This window comes from Calidris pugnax, unplaced genomic scaffold (assembly GCF_001431845.1).
Source record: "Calidris pugnax isolate Ruff unplaced genomic scaffold, ASM143184v1 scaffold298, whole genome shotgun sequence".
Taxonomy (NCBI): Eukaryota; Metazoa; Chordata; class Aves; order Charadriiformes; family Scolopacidae; genus Calidris; species Calidris pugnax.
In genome coordinates this window covers 1768255-1780942 of record NW_015091152.1, presented here as the reverse complement: position 1 = coordinate 1780942, position 12688 = coordinate 1768255, and the positions used below count along the sequence as shown (strand labels likewise).

The window sequence follows — 12688 nt, the reverse complement described above, 5'->3', positions numbered from 1 at the left end:
CTATCAGAAAAACAAAAAAAAAAAAAAAACCAAAAAAAAACCCAAACCCAAAAACCAAAAAAAAAAAACCAACCCAACCCACCCCTCCGTCCTCCCGCAGGTCTCCCAGAAGCTGCTCGGGAGCGTGTGAACCTCCCAGGCTCCAGCCCAATCCAACCTGCGGAGCCGAGGATGCCCCCCAGCCCCTGAGCCTCCCCGGGCCCCCGCTCCTCTCCCACCTCCGGGGCTCTCCAGCTCGGGCAGCGCTCTCTCCTTAAATTTACTTTCCTTGGCACAATCGTGGACCCAACTTTCCGGAAGCAGGCTTTTTTTTTTTTTTTACTTTTTTTTTTTTTCCTCCTTCTTTTCCCCAGGTATACTTTAAGACTGATGTATAGATGCATTTCCCCACCGACTCCCTGCCGAATCTCTATGTGTTTCTCCGTGTGTGTGTGTGTGTGTGTGTGTCTTTCCAGAGAAGAGGGGCAGCCGAGTTGACTTTTCTGGGGAGTCTTTCCTTCTCTGCAGAGAGGGTTTCTCTTGCCCTGAGAGAGCCGCTGAGCGGGGTGGGATTGAGCCGGGCTGAGGGAGACAGACGGACGCTCCTTCTGACCCCGCTCCAATATGAAACCAGATGATTTTTCAACTAATATCGAGGGAGAACTTGCCTCCGGGAAGCCAGGAACGGCGAGAGAGGGAGGGAGGGAGGGAGAGAGGGAGGGAGAGAAAGAGGGAGAGGCAGACAGCAAGGGAGAGAGAGACGGAGCGGAGTTTGGAAGAAGTGAGCCGCTGCCGAGGGCTCACAAAGTTTGGGGTTTTTTTTTTTTTTTTTTTTTTTTATGCCTTCACAACCTCGGAGCTGGTAGAGCCGAAAGCGAGGATTTCTTGGGGACGGCACCGGCGCATGTGTCCCCCCCTCCCCGGGACTGATCTCCCTTTCCTTGCAGGTTTGAAGCCCCGGAGGATACAATGTTCACTAAACTCTTCCAGCAGTGGAGTTTCGCGGTGTTTCTGCTGAGTTATTCCGTGCCCTCCTCCGGGAGATCAGTAGAGGGGATCAGCCGCAGACTGTGAGTTTCTCTTTTTTTCTTTTATTTATTTATTTATTTATTTTCCCCTTTCACCCTCTTTCTGGCTTTTTTTCTTCCGCGGGTGCGGGTGGGGAGGGAGGCGGTTGGCCCCCCCACCCCGACTGCCAGCGCCGGGAGAAGCTCATGGGGTGGTGGGGGGAGATAGAGGGGGGTTTGCATCCTCCAGCATCAGGGGCTCCGGGTTACCTGCCCCAGGTGCTCCCGGGGGGGTCGGGGGTCTAAGCCGTGGGTGGAGGAGGGCGTTTGGGGCAGGGAAAGGGGGTGCATTTCAGTTGTGGGAACTTCCAAAGCTTTTGGGAAGGAGACGTTAAAGGCGAGGGGAGAGGCTGGGGGGGTTCGTCCCCAACCTTTCGGAGCCCTGGCAGGGTCTCCAGGTGGGAAAGCTCCCGTTTGATCAAAGTGCTCGCTGTGACACTAAGTACCAATATCCTTCTTCAGGCCTGGCGGGCGGCCAGTATTGATAAGGAGAGGGGAAAACACGCGGTAGTGAGAGCTGTCAGGAAAGTGAAGTACTGAGCAATTTCTCTGGGTTTCTGCCACTTCAGAAAAAAAAAAAAAGAAAAAAAACTAAATTAAAAAACGCAAATGGAGTCCGGTATCCGCCTTGGAGGCAGAAGCATATTTTTTGATAAATGATAATGTAACTTAAGAGAGCCTGTTCAGGAAATGACCTTTTTGCTCCTTCCAAAATAATCAACATGGTTTATCCTAATACCCCTACGCAAAGTGCAGAAGAGAAGCCACTGGGCTGATGTGGGAGCAGCTGTCTCACACATCGAACTCGCTGGCCTTTTCACTGAACTTGCATCAGATTTTCTGAGGAAGAAACATTTCAGTCGTACAGTGGAGGGCTGTATTGTTATGAAGTTCAAAAAGGAGTCAGGTTGGAGAAAGAGGGTTGGAAAATCCAAACACAATATATAGGGAAACATGACACAGCAAACTGAATTTCAGATGGGTTTCCTTGAAACTGTTTTATTACATTCATAAGGACAAGATCTCCAAATAGCACTTCCTCTGCCATTTAAGCAACAACAAAAAAAAATCCCCCAGGTGAAGTGACTTCAGACACACCTAAACCTTGGCACCAGGCAGACAGCTATTACAAATCTCCTACAGCAAATTGTGTAGAACATGTTATTGCTGATAATTCCTCCCAGTCCTTTAACGCTTAGCTGATTTGTGCTCCTTCAAACTATTGTTGAGCTATGTCTTTTATTTGCGGCTATTTTCTTCTCTGGGGATACAGAGGAACCAAACTTCAGTTTCAGAAATAGAAAAAAAGAAATCAAAAAAACCCTAAAATAAATGAAGTTCAGTCAAATGCTGTATTTTCTTGGCTAGGAAACTCTGAGCTGGACCTAAGCCAAATTTATTTTTAAAAAAGTTAGATTTGCTAAGAAATACTCTTTCTCTTTTCGAAGCTAGCATTGTTCTAACACTTGTTTTCAAAGGTCAGGATTGGAGGTCTTCCCAACATCCCCATTCCATCCTGGGGGGGAGGGAGGGTGGGTAGAAAGTGGAAGCCAAGCAGTCAAAATGCATTTCTCAGCTCCCTCTTTGCTATGGCACGTAAAACTCACAGAAGAAACCAGTTAGCTGTCAGTTAGTGGCATTCACGTAGTTTTGTTTGTGGGTACAACACAAACACAGACACCGCACTCAAACATGTGTCCTGTTTTAATATCACCACAAACCATTCCTAGAGTTAATGGTTAATAACTCAAGAAACCAGTTAGCTGTCAGTTAGTGGCATTCACGTAGTTTTGTTTGTGGGTACAACACAAACACAGACACCGCACTCAAACATGTGTCCTGTTTTAATATCACCACAAACCATTCCTAGAGTTAATGGTTAATAACTCACTTAAGCCTGGAGATTTTTTTTTTTTTTCTCCTGTCAAAGGCTGGTTTAACAGTAACGGGTGAAAATACTGAAGCACATCGTTATAGCCACGCAAAAATAATCAAAATGACATGGGCCTAGTTTTGCAGAGTTTACCGAGGCAAATCTCCTATGGAAAGCAATAGCAAACTGTCCCAAGAGAAGAATGCCATGCATATTATTTGTTATAGAAATGCTTTAGCTGCTGAAGAACTTCTGAGAAACCCAGTGATGCCTCAAAGTGAAATTAGATCTTTTTATCAGTGTGCCCGGACACTGCAGCATCATGTCCCCAGATCTCTTCAAAATATTTTTCCTAACCCTGAGATAGGTCGAGCAGCTTTCACTCCCTTTGGAGCCAGTGGCAAGGGCGCTCGGTCTTGCAAAACCCAGCCAGAGAGCTGACTGAATCCTTTCCAGCTATTTTGCAGAACTTACGATCAGACTGAATGTGACTAGTTAAGGATAACAACAGCTAGATAAGAGCAACTTGAGAGTTGCTTGAAGAATGCTGCCTCTCGGTGACGCTAGATAGCCAGTGAAAAAACCAAAGAGGGCATGTACCTGAAAAGAACAGCTTACCTGGAAGCACATGAAGTCAGAATAGTCACAAGTCATGGGTTTCTACCGTTTTCCCCATAAGGAGACATCAGGTCCCATATGTGCATAGAGCACTTGGACACAGTAATTAGTTCAGACACTTCGGTCAAATACAAACCATCAACATCCTGCTCTCAAAAGTGCCTACCACACGCAAGCTTAGAATTTACTGCACTTTGTTTGGGGTCAGACTCTTTTTCCTTGAGTGAGAAGCACATTTTATAGAAGGATGGAAGGGACCTCTAGTGGGTCATCTTAACCCTAACAGCCTAATATTTTTTTACATACTGTACCCAATATGTGAATGCAATCATTCCAGTTTCCATTGCCTTCCTACTCTCAGGGTGTGGGTGAGATATTGTTGATATCTCCATTAGGAAGCACTTCTTACATCAGCCTTCTTGGGCAAGTATTTTTCCCCGATATACAAACACAGGAGTTGTTTGAATAAGTGAGGCAGAAGGAGGCAGGAGGTCACAGAGATATGTATCTACCACATCTTCTTTGTTTTAAGAAGATTTTTGATCTAGAGCATACAAAGGAAATTGGTAGGCAAAATGTAATCCTTAAGTCTGGCTGAGTAATAAAAGTCATGTGAAATGTAACACTACGTAATGTTATACAATCATCTGGAATAGCAGAATGTTATTTGGGGCCAGACTTGGTGCTAAATATCATACAGACATTTAAACAGAAACCCACCCTCTTTGGCACACTAACCCCTGACACGTCAATCCCTACATTATTTTGGAAATGCATACTCACACAAGATGTAGATCTTGTAATGCTCTTTGACTGCCTTGTGTGTACTGGAACCAAATCTCTAGGTTTCAGCTCTGCAAAATGGAACAGCTTTTCAATCAAGAGGACTTTAATAACAGGCTTTAGAGAGTCAAGATTTTGTCACAGTGGGTAAATTGACCAAATACACATTACAGGATTAAGGCAGCTTTAGGTTGTCTGTGATAAAAGGAATTATCCTTGGTAGTTTGCAAGAGGCAGTAGGAAAGCTTTGCTCATCACATATGAGACGTACTGTTTTAGACTGAGTAAGGGACTAAGATTTTGTGTGCTTTTGATAAACTAGAACAGTGAAAGGAGAATTTCCCAAGCAAATATCCTGGGAAAATAGATTACTGAAGCTAGGAGTGTAACGTGAGCCACAATGGACAGTTTGACAAGCAGCACAGAAGCGTACCACTCAGAGGAGCCCAGGGTGCTGGTTTTATTAGTGTACTTGCAAATCAGTCACCTTAGCGAGAAGGTTGTTAGAGATGGCCATTGGAGAGCTTCAGGGAATGCACTGGTCAAAAAAATTCTCCTGGGGGAGATCTTGAGCTTGCGTTAATGGTCACAGCTGCACTGAAGATAATGAAACAATATGGGTTCAGCACAGTGTTATCACATTGCATTTTTGCTTAGGGACATTGAGTTGAAGGGCACGAAATACTTGTCCTAAAGTCTGAAGTAATCCAAAATGGATTTAGGGACGCTTAAAACATAGACAATATGTGGTCAAATGCGCACTCACAAACCTGAGTATATAGCTAGGCCTGATTTTGAGCAAGTATCCCTACTGTATCACTTCATGCAAAACAAACCGCCACCTTGTAGTCTCATTGTGGAATGGGACTGAATTTTACACTGAGCGGTAGAGATGTAGCATCACTTGAATCCATCACTTGAACCTGATACTCAAAAGGTGCAGCTCTGCGAAGACAAAAAGTGAAGGGGATGCTCTTAAAGCAATGCTACTTGAAGTTGCCAATTCCAAATAGCTCTACTGTTGATCCCACCACAAATCTAAAGTGTTTGGCTGAAGGGACCGGTAAAGATAAATTACAGAACACTCCCAATCATTTAATATACTGTCTTTGTCCACCACATTTTGAAACCTGGTAACGTAGCAGGATAATTAGGGATGGGATGGAAGGAAGGGATATTCACTCAGTTCTGTCTTCTCCCGTTTCACCCACATGCAGAAACAACTTCTTATCCAGCTAACTGACCAAATGATTATATGACAGGCAAGGCAGTGAATTCATTTTCTTTGGCCAGTAAAAATCCAGTCACATGCAGTACCCTGGTGCAAAATGAGAGGATACGTAGCCAATCTCAGCACACCGAAGTAGGGCAATTGGATGGATAAACTGTATTATAGCGTTCATGGGAATGTAGCTAAGATCCCAGCTTGCGCTCTCTGTGGTTCACAGTGCAGCTGTGTGTCTATCCTACATCAAGGAAAAAGCATGTATTTTCTCACAGTTATTTATTAGCCAGGTGCCACTTGTATCTTCTTTCCTCAGATGTTTCATACCTCTTTCGCCAGTACAACTTCTCTAAAAGACAGACAGCTAACCGTCTCCCAGTTCCTCGAAAACAAGACAGAGATTAGGTCATGAACTCTGGAGAAGTACCAGAGACCCACACAAACAAACCAGGATGTTCTTGAAGAAGATCCAGTGAAGAGGGCTAGCCTAAAACTCAAAGAGCACAGCAGACAAGAAATTTGGCCCCAAAAGTTTGTGCTTAAAGGAATACTAGAAAGGCATCTAAAACCATAATTAGACACAAGTGGCCAAGCAGTAAAATCAACAGGAGAGTTCAAGGCTCATCTCTGCTGATGCTCAGGCTGCTGCCTCTCTGGATGGCTCATTGTGGACTGAACCACCTACGTTTTAGGCACCCAAATTCGAACATTTTTCCATTACGCTCCTGCAATTGCACTTATTTAAATTTAGAAATGAAATGCACTTTTATGCATTTATTTACCTTTTTGAAGTACATGACTGAGCAGAAGAAAATTATTAGAACGATGCTGTATAAACACTGCTTCCGGCCTCAGTACAACATACTCATTATTCCTCCTCTTGCTTGACTGCAGTGCTCCATTATCTGACCCTTTAGTTTTCCTATCTCTGACAACTGCCTTCCTGCTTTTGCTGCCTGAAGTGTGATATATTAAGAGCTGCAATGCTTTCCTAGAACAGAGCAGTGACTAATCCGACTCCAGGTCCAGTGGTGTGTGATGGGTCAGCTGAGAATTATTCCCCGCTTAGGTCTTTCCCTTCTCTGTAGGGAGCAGCTACTCTGAGAAGCAGGACTTGCTCCAGCAGTCTGACTATACTGGATGTCTCCAAGCCTGAAAGCTGGGTCACAGTCACTCATGCTGCCCCTGCCAGTGGAGACAGGAGCTCTGCCAAGTACCGGGCAATAACTAAATCCTAAAAGTTTTTTTTCCCTCCTCTCTTCTCTTTCTTTAGCAAACGGGCTGTATCAGAGCACCAGCTATTGCATGACAAGGGCAAGTCAATCCAAGACTTACGAAGAAGAATATTCCTTCAAAATTTAATTGAAGGTGTCAACACTGCAGAAATCCGTGCAACTTCAGAGGTTTCACCTAACCCTAAGCCTGCTACCAACACGAAGAACTACCCTGTCCGATTTGGTAGCGAAGATGAGGGCAGATACCTAACTCAGGAGACAAACAAATCACAGACCTACAAGGAGCAGCCCCTGAAGGTATCAGGGAAGAAAAAGAAAGCAAAGCCTGGAAAACGTAAGGAACAAGAGAAGAAAAAGAGGCGAGCCCGCTCAACTTGGCTAAATTCTGGCATGTATGGAAGCGGCACGACTGAGAGTCCATTCTTGGACAACTCTGTTACTACACATAATCACACTTTAAGGTAATCCTGCTACATCCTTTTGGGGGGCATACTGTATATTTCTTGAAATTGTTATCCTTCAGCGTGTGAGGCCAAGGCTTCACACAGCCTGGAGTAATAGCTTAATAGCTTGCCTTCACGCTCATAGCTGGGCAGCGGCGTTTCAAGCAGTGCACAGTCTCAAGGTGCTTTCTGGAGGTAAGTGCCCTCTCCACTTTGCACTGGTGACAAGGTCTTTCTCTTCTGTGGCAAACAATGCAAGTAAACCCCTTATTGCCAAAATGAGCTTCCTGAAGCTGAGTGAGTAGTAAGTAAAATTATTTCTGAAAAAAAAAAAAAAAAAAAGCACATCATGGCCATTAAAATTTCCTTTCCTGTTTTAACCGTAGTGTCTCTCACTTCAGATCTTGGTCCCACATTCGGGCCTCAGCAGACTGAAAGCTTTGAGTTTTATTTAAGGCTCTGCATCTATAAAATGGCGAAGTTTTCGTTCCTCCCTCTCGGCGCCTCCCCTTTTTGGCAACTTTCCTACCCTCACTTTACAGTTTTTCATTTTACTGTTTAACCTTAGGGGAGAACACGGAAAATTTCTCTCTTAGTAATATCTGCAAACAATGCAGACCAGCCTTTTGCCATAAAATTTTCCCTGCCATTAGGACTTTTTAATTCAGCTCCATCTTTTTACCAGCTCGTGAAACAATTACGTTGCTGCTGAAAAATGTTGAGCGCTGCTTTTGGAGGGAGACGTGCTTCCCTCATGTATGACAATGAAGGGTTTTCAGGGCAGTGGAGAGCTAGAGACTTCAGCGTAGGTGCCCCAAGCGACTCATCTCCTTACAGTCGTCTTACCTGGAGTGGAAGTCCACACACTTGCAGACAAAGCAAAGGAGTCCACTCCTCAGTTCTCCTTAAATGTTTGCATTTTCAACAGCAAAAACCTCACCCTTTTCTCTTCTTCTCCCTGTCACTTTGGAAGAATAGGGACATAGGAGAAGTGCCACTTGCTCACAGTAAATCCCTTAGAAAAAGACACCAGCTGTGGGATTTACTAAAATCCAGCCTGGGTTAAACTTTACAGGCCATAGTTTGCAACATGCTCCATCGCCTCAACTTTTGCTGGCATCAACAAGAGTTATGGGCATTTAGGGCCAGGCATTCTGTGTCCCAGACCACAAACCAGTCAGCATGGCTGTAGCAGTTAGTAGCAAAGAACGAGAGGCTGGTTTGTCTCAGCACCTTAGGAAAGGCATGATCTGGTCAGGAGTTGCCCGATGTTTCATCAGATATTAAGGAACTGTGGTGGCCAATAAATAGCACCTGTCTTTGGCACGTAGACATCTTGAATGCAGGGAAAAAACATCCTAGTGCATTTTGGCTGTTATTTCTTTTTCTTACTACTCTGTCTTTGGTTATATATCCAAAGGGATATGTAAAAGAATGACAGCTACAACCCTGTTGATTTTCCTAGTTCAGCCTTTCTGTTTCAAGTAGGACTGGATGGCTGAAGGCAGTCAGCTTTACTGTGGAGCCCAGACTGCTGAAGGCAATCTCCAGCTTTACCTTACTGATATTATTGCCTGAGATGCAACATTTCTACAGGGCAAGAAACAGATTCCTAACGAGGACCGATATTTTAGATGCTTAATTGAAGATGATTAAACAAAGGCAAGCTATGAAACAGGAAAACGTAATTCCTCCTTCACAAGTACAGAGCTAGTACATGAGCTTTTAGTTATCCCAGTAGGCTGGTAAAAGATTTAATTTCTAAACTTTAAATGAAAGCAAGTCCCGACTCCCTGGCATGTACTTTAGGATGAGTCAGATTCAAGGCAGTTGTCTATGTGGCTGATGGCACAAGGTGGGCAAGAACATTTTAGATGGAGGGATAACCACATCTGAGTGAGGCTGAATCTTCAGCTGTCCTGAGCTAAATCAGGAACTTCTGCTCTATCTGTGGGTGGGGGGGCAAGGAAAAGTGTGCACAGACAGGACTTCCGTATGCTGCAGCAATACAAGCTGGTTTTGTAGCTGCAGTTTGGAAGAAGCATCATTACTTTCCAGTGAAGGAGTGGATGTACATAATGCAGCAGCATTTTACACAACTTTAGCGTGCTTTTCACTGTATTCACTGTGCTTCTCTTCTGCTCAACACACTGAACTAAAATCCTCATGCCAATTCCCTTTGCACGATCTCGATCTCAAAACTTTGGGTTTAGGTCAGAAAAAATACCAAAAGTAACGTGTTCTCTAGATCTTTTGACTTACTACAAGAAGCATCTCTTAAAAGAAGCCAATCTTGCAAAATCTGGGACCAAATCACAGTCAATAGCTTGCAAGTAGTCATTAGTGCAGAGCCCATTGTCAAGATGTGGCTTAGCTTAAACTCCAAGACAAAGCCTAAAATCCAAGCCAAAATGAAAATGTCAACCTCTTAAAAATAAGCCTGTGTAGTACAGACCCACATATACAGTCACACTGTATGAACTGTGTGCCATTATTATACATATTGTAATACAGCCAGAGTACACCCTAATATTACTAGTTAATTATTAAGGAGCTTCATGCTAGCATTTCCATTCCAGGCACTTAAAAAATTCTTTCTCATGGACATTCCAGCTATATTCCCATTCCAATTCAATTAAGCTGTTATTACTTAATTTCCTAAGAAACCTTTCAGATGAGTAGACTCCCTAATGTTAAGTTTAGTCTTACATTCAATGTGCGCATTAAAAACCCCTCCTAAACTCTCAAGGATTTGCTTTTTTTTTTGGTGTGTGTGTCTCACGCCCACACACTTCTGCCATGTGGAACGCTACCCACAGCTTCGGCCATCAGTCCAGCAACAGAGCCAACCACGCTCCATCCTATAGCTTCGCCTTCCACCCTATAGCTCTTCCCCAGGGAACCAACATGCAGTACGGAAACGTGCTGTTCACAGGGACAGAAGGGAAAAAAGCCCAACCCTTCACCATTTCCTGCAGCACCACTAAGAAGTAACTTAAAATGATATTGTAATATAAGAAATATACTGTCAGGATAGGAGCAGGCTCTGCTTTTGTTCTCATACCTTCACAAGGAAGGGAAGAGTGCAGAACTCACACCAGGCTGCCAGCATCCCTTCGAAAACTCCCAAATCTTAAAACTATGTACCTCTGACTCTTTCAGCTTTGACTGAATGCAACAGGACCAAAACTTGACAAGATGCTAATTTTTTTTCAGGACCCTGCTCTTTGGCTCAGGGAAGGAAAGTTCCAATGTTACAGCCTTTCAATTCATTCAAGCACTTAATTAGAGACACTGTCAAGGGTCTGTTCACTTCCAGACCTGAGCAGTCTCTACTATATGAGTACTGAGTGTGCTCATGTTCATCACAGCATAGAAATATTTCCCTCAATGATGAACAGACCCTTGTCTTAACAGGTGGTTTATCGGTGGGAAAGATTGACCAAATAAGCCCAGTGGGACTGTTTTAGTCAGAAGCCCAGCACTACACCCAAGTGATTAACACAGCAGGGGCACGATTGCCACTATTCAAGAAAGACTTGCTTTTTCTTATCTTCAGAAACAATTTATCATTTCTCCAACTGTACTTTTTTCTTTTTAGCACTTGGTATATTTACTATAGGTTGATACATTTTTTTCTATCTGTAGTACTTGGGAATCTTCTTGCATAAGGCTCTAAAGAAAACTAAAGCCCCTTCCTGTTTCTCTGAGTGACCCTCATCGTCATGACAAACTGCAGGTCTTCATATAGCTGAGTTGCATTGAAAGAAATATGGTAGAGGTCTTGAAAAGATGTCTAAAACTGCAGCATTGTTGCCCTATTATAGCAAAAGTTTCTGAGCAATGTACATCCGTTATAGTCTGTGGCACTCTTGCTATTAATTTTGTATCCATGTATTTGAAGCGAAAATTAATTTTTCTATTTTTTCTGTCCTTTTTTTCTTTGCAGGAGGCGCTGACATTTTCAGCAAGAGATTTTTGGAAGACATATTGCAGTATTCTGTAATAGTGAACATATGGGAAGTATTAAAATATTTATTACTTGTAAATATTGTAAATGCTCAGAATAAAACCTTTTCCCCCGTTGCTCTCTGAAACTGCACATTTGGCTATTGTGAATTTTCTTTTTTTTTTTTTTTTTTTTTTTTTTTAAAAAAAAAAAAAAAAAAAAAAAAAAAAAAAAAAAAAAAAAAAAAAAATTTTTTTTTTTTTTTTTTTTTTTGCTAAGGCTAAGACAATTATTATTGTCACATTTACCATAATTTATTTTGTTGACTGGTGTATTTATTTTGTGAACGTATCTTGGTGCTGCTGACTTTCTATATTTTTTGTAACATAATGCACTTTAGATATACATATCAAGTACATTGATAACTGACATAAAATGTTCCTGTTTTGTGGTTGACTTCAATGAATGCCTACATACAATTGTTCAAACTGATTTTCCTTTGTGCATGTATAATAGCAGTATTTTAAAATTTGTAAAGAATGTCTAATAAAATATAATCTAATTAAATCATGACTCAGAAGGAAAAATGTGTCCCTTAAGAATTTCAAGTGCAGGAACACTATTTTTTTCTTTACTACATTTGAAAATCATTTTAAATTTAATGTGTTTACATTGGTTCAAACTCCCACATTTTCACATTAGCTTTTACTTAAAAATCACTCAAAACATATTTTGTTCCAGTGCTCTATTTCAAGTTAGCTAAGTCGCTGAACTACCTGGGGGTACTGCCATATAGCCCAGACCCCTCTGCAGGGAAAGCAGATTCCCAGGCTTTCCAGCCCCTAGCCCTGCAAAGGCTGAAGCGGTGCACTCTTCCCAGTGAGAGGATGTGAAAAACAGCCCCAGGGGATGCATCACTTACTACACTCTTGGAAGGTGCTCACATGTCACACCCCGTTGCCTTGTTCAAAAATAGGCAGATACTCAGTGTCCTCGGCTCCCGCCAACTTTACTCAAAGATGAAAATATCTACCACATCAGTAGAGTCTCAGGTCTTTGTGCTTTGGGATCACCTTACGTTAATGTGAGGGGGGCAAAAAAGAGTGTTTCCTGAGTGGAAATATGAAGGAAAATAAAATATGGAAACTGCAGTAGCTGACACATCACTAGGTAGCGTTGCGTTGCTTGAATAGCTTTTTCCACCAAAGATGCCTTACATGGCTCTATTTCTGAAAAACATCTGCATTAATTTTACTTCTGCCTTATACCCATAGATAATTGCCGTTAAGGGGGAGACCATCTTCACTACTTCATGGTCACTGCCTGCAGAAAACAACAGAAAAAAATTGTAATCTCCTATCATTTTTTTAAAGTGAACATATTAGTCCTGCTTCCTATTCCTTTTGCTGCCACCCACACGTTAATCACAGCAGCTGCTGTGGGGGCAACCTGAATAAAGGAGATTGTTTCACGGAGATAGCTGTATTTTGTAAAATCCTACTGAATTTCCTCTGTC

At 42.6% G+C, this 12688-nt stretch overlaps 1 protein-coding gene across 2 annotated transcripts in view; it reads left to right on the top strand.

The window, feature by feature from the left end:
* Positions 1-11311, top strand: part of PTHLH (parathyroid hormone-like hormone) — a 12670-nt gene extending 1359 nt beyond the window's left edge. The window contains exons 1-4 of one of the 2 annotated variants that reach the window (XM_014959255.1): positions 359-423; positions 927-1049; positions 6819-7241; positions 11173-11311. In XM_014959255.1, the coding sequence (XP_014814741.1) occupies positions 949-1049; positions 6819-7241; positions 11173-11182 (534 nt within the window). In that variant the 5' untranslated portion in view covers positions 359-423; positions 927-948 and the 3' untranslated portion in view covers positions 11183-11311. Of the gene's footprint in view, positions 1-358; positions 424-926; positions 1050-6818; positions 7242-11172 lie in introns of those variants that run through there. The other variant, XM_014959254.1, reaches the window with a different exon arrangement.
* Positions 11312-12688: the final 1377 nt, after the last annotated feature.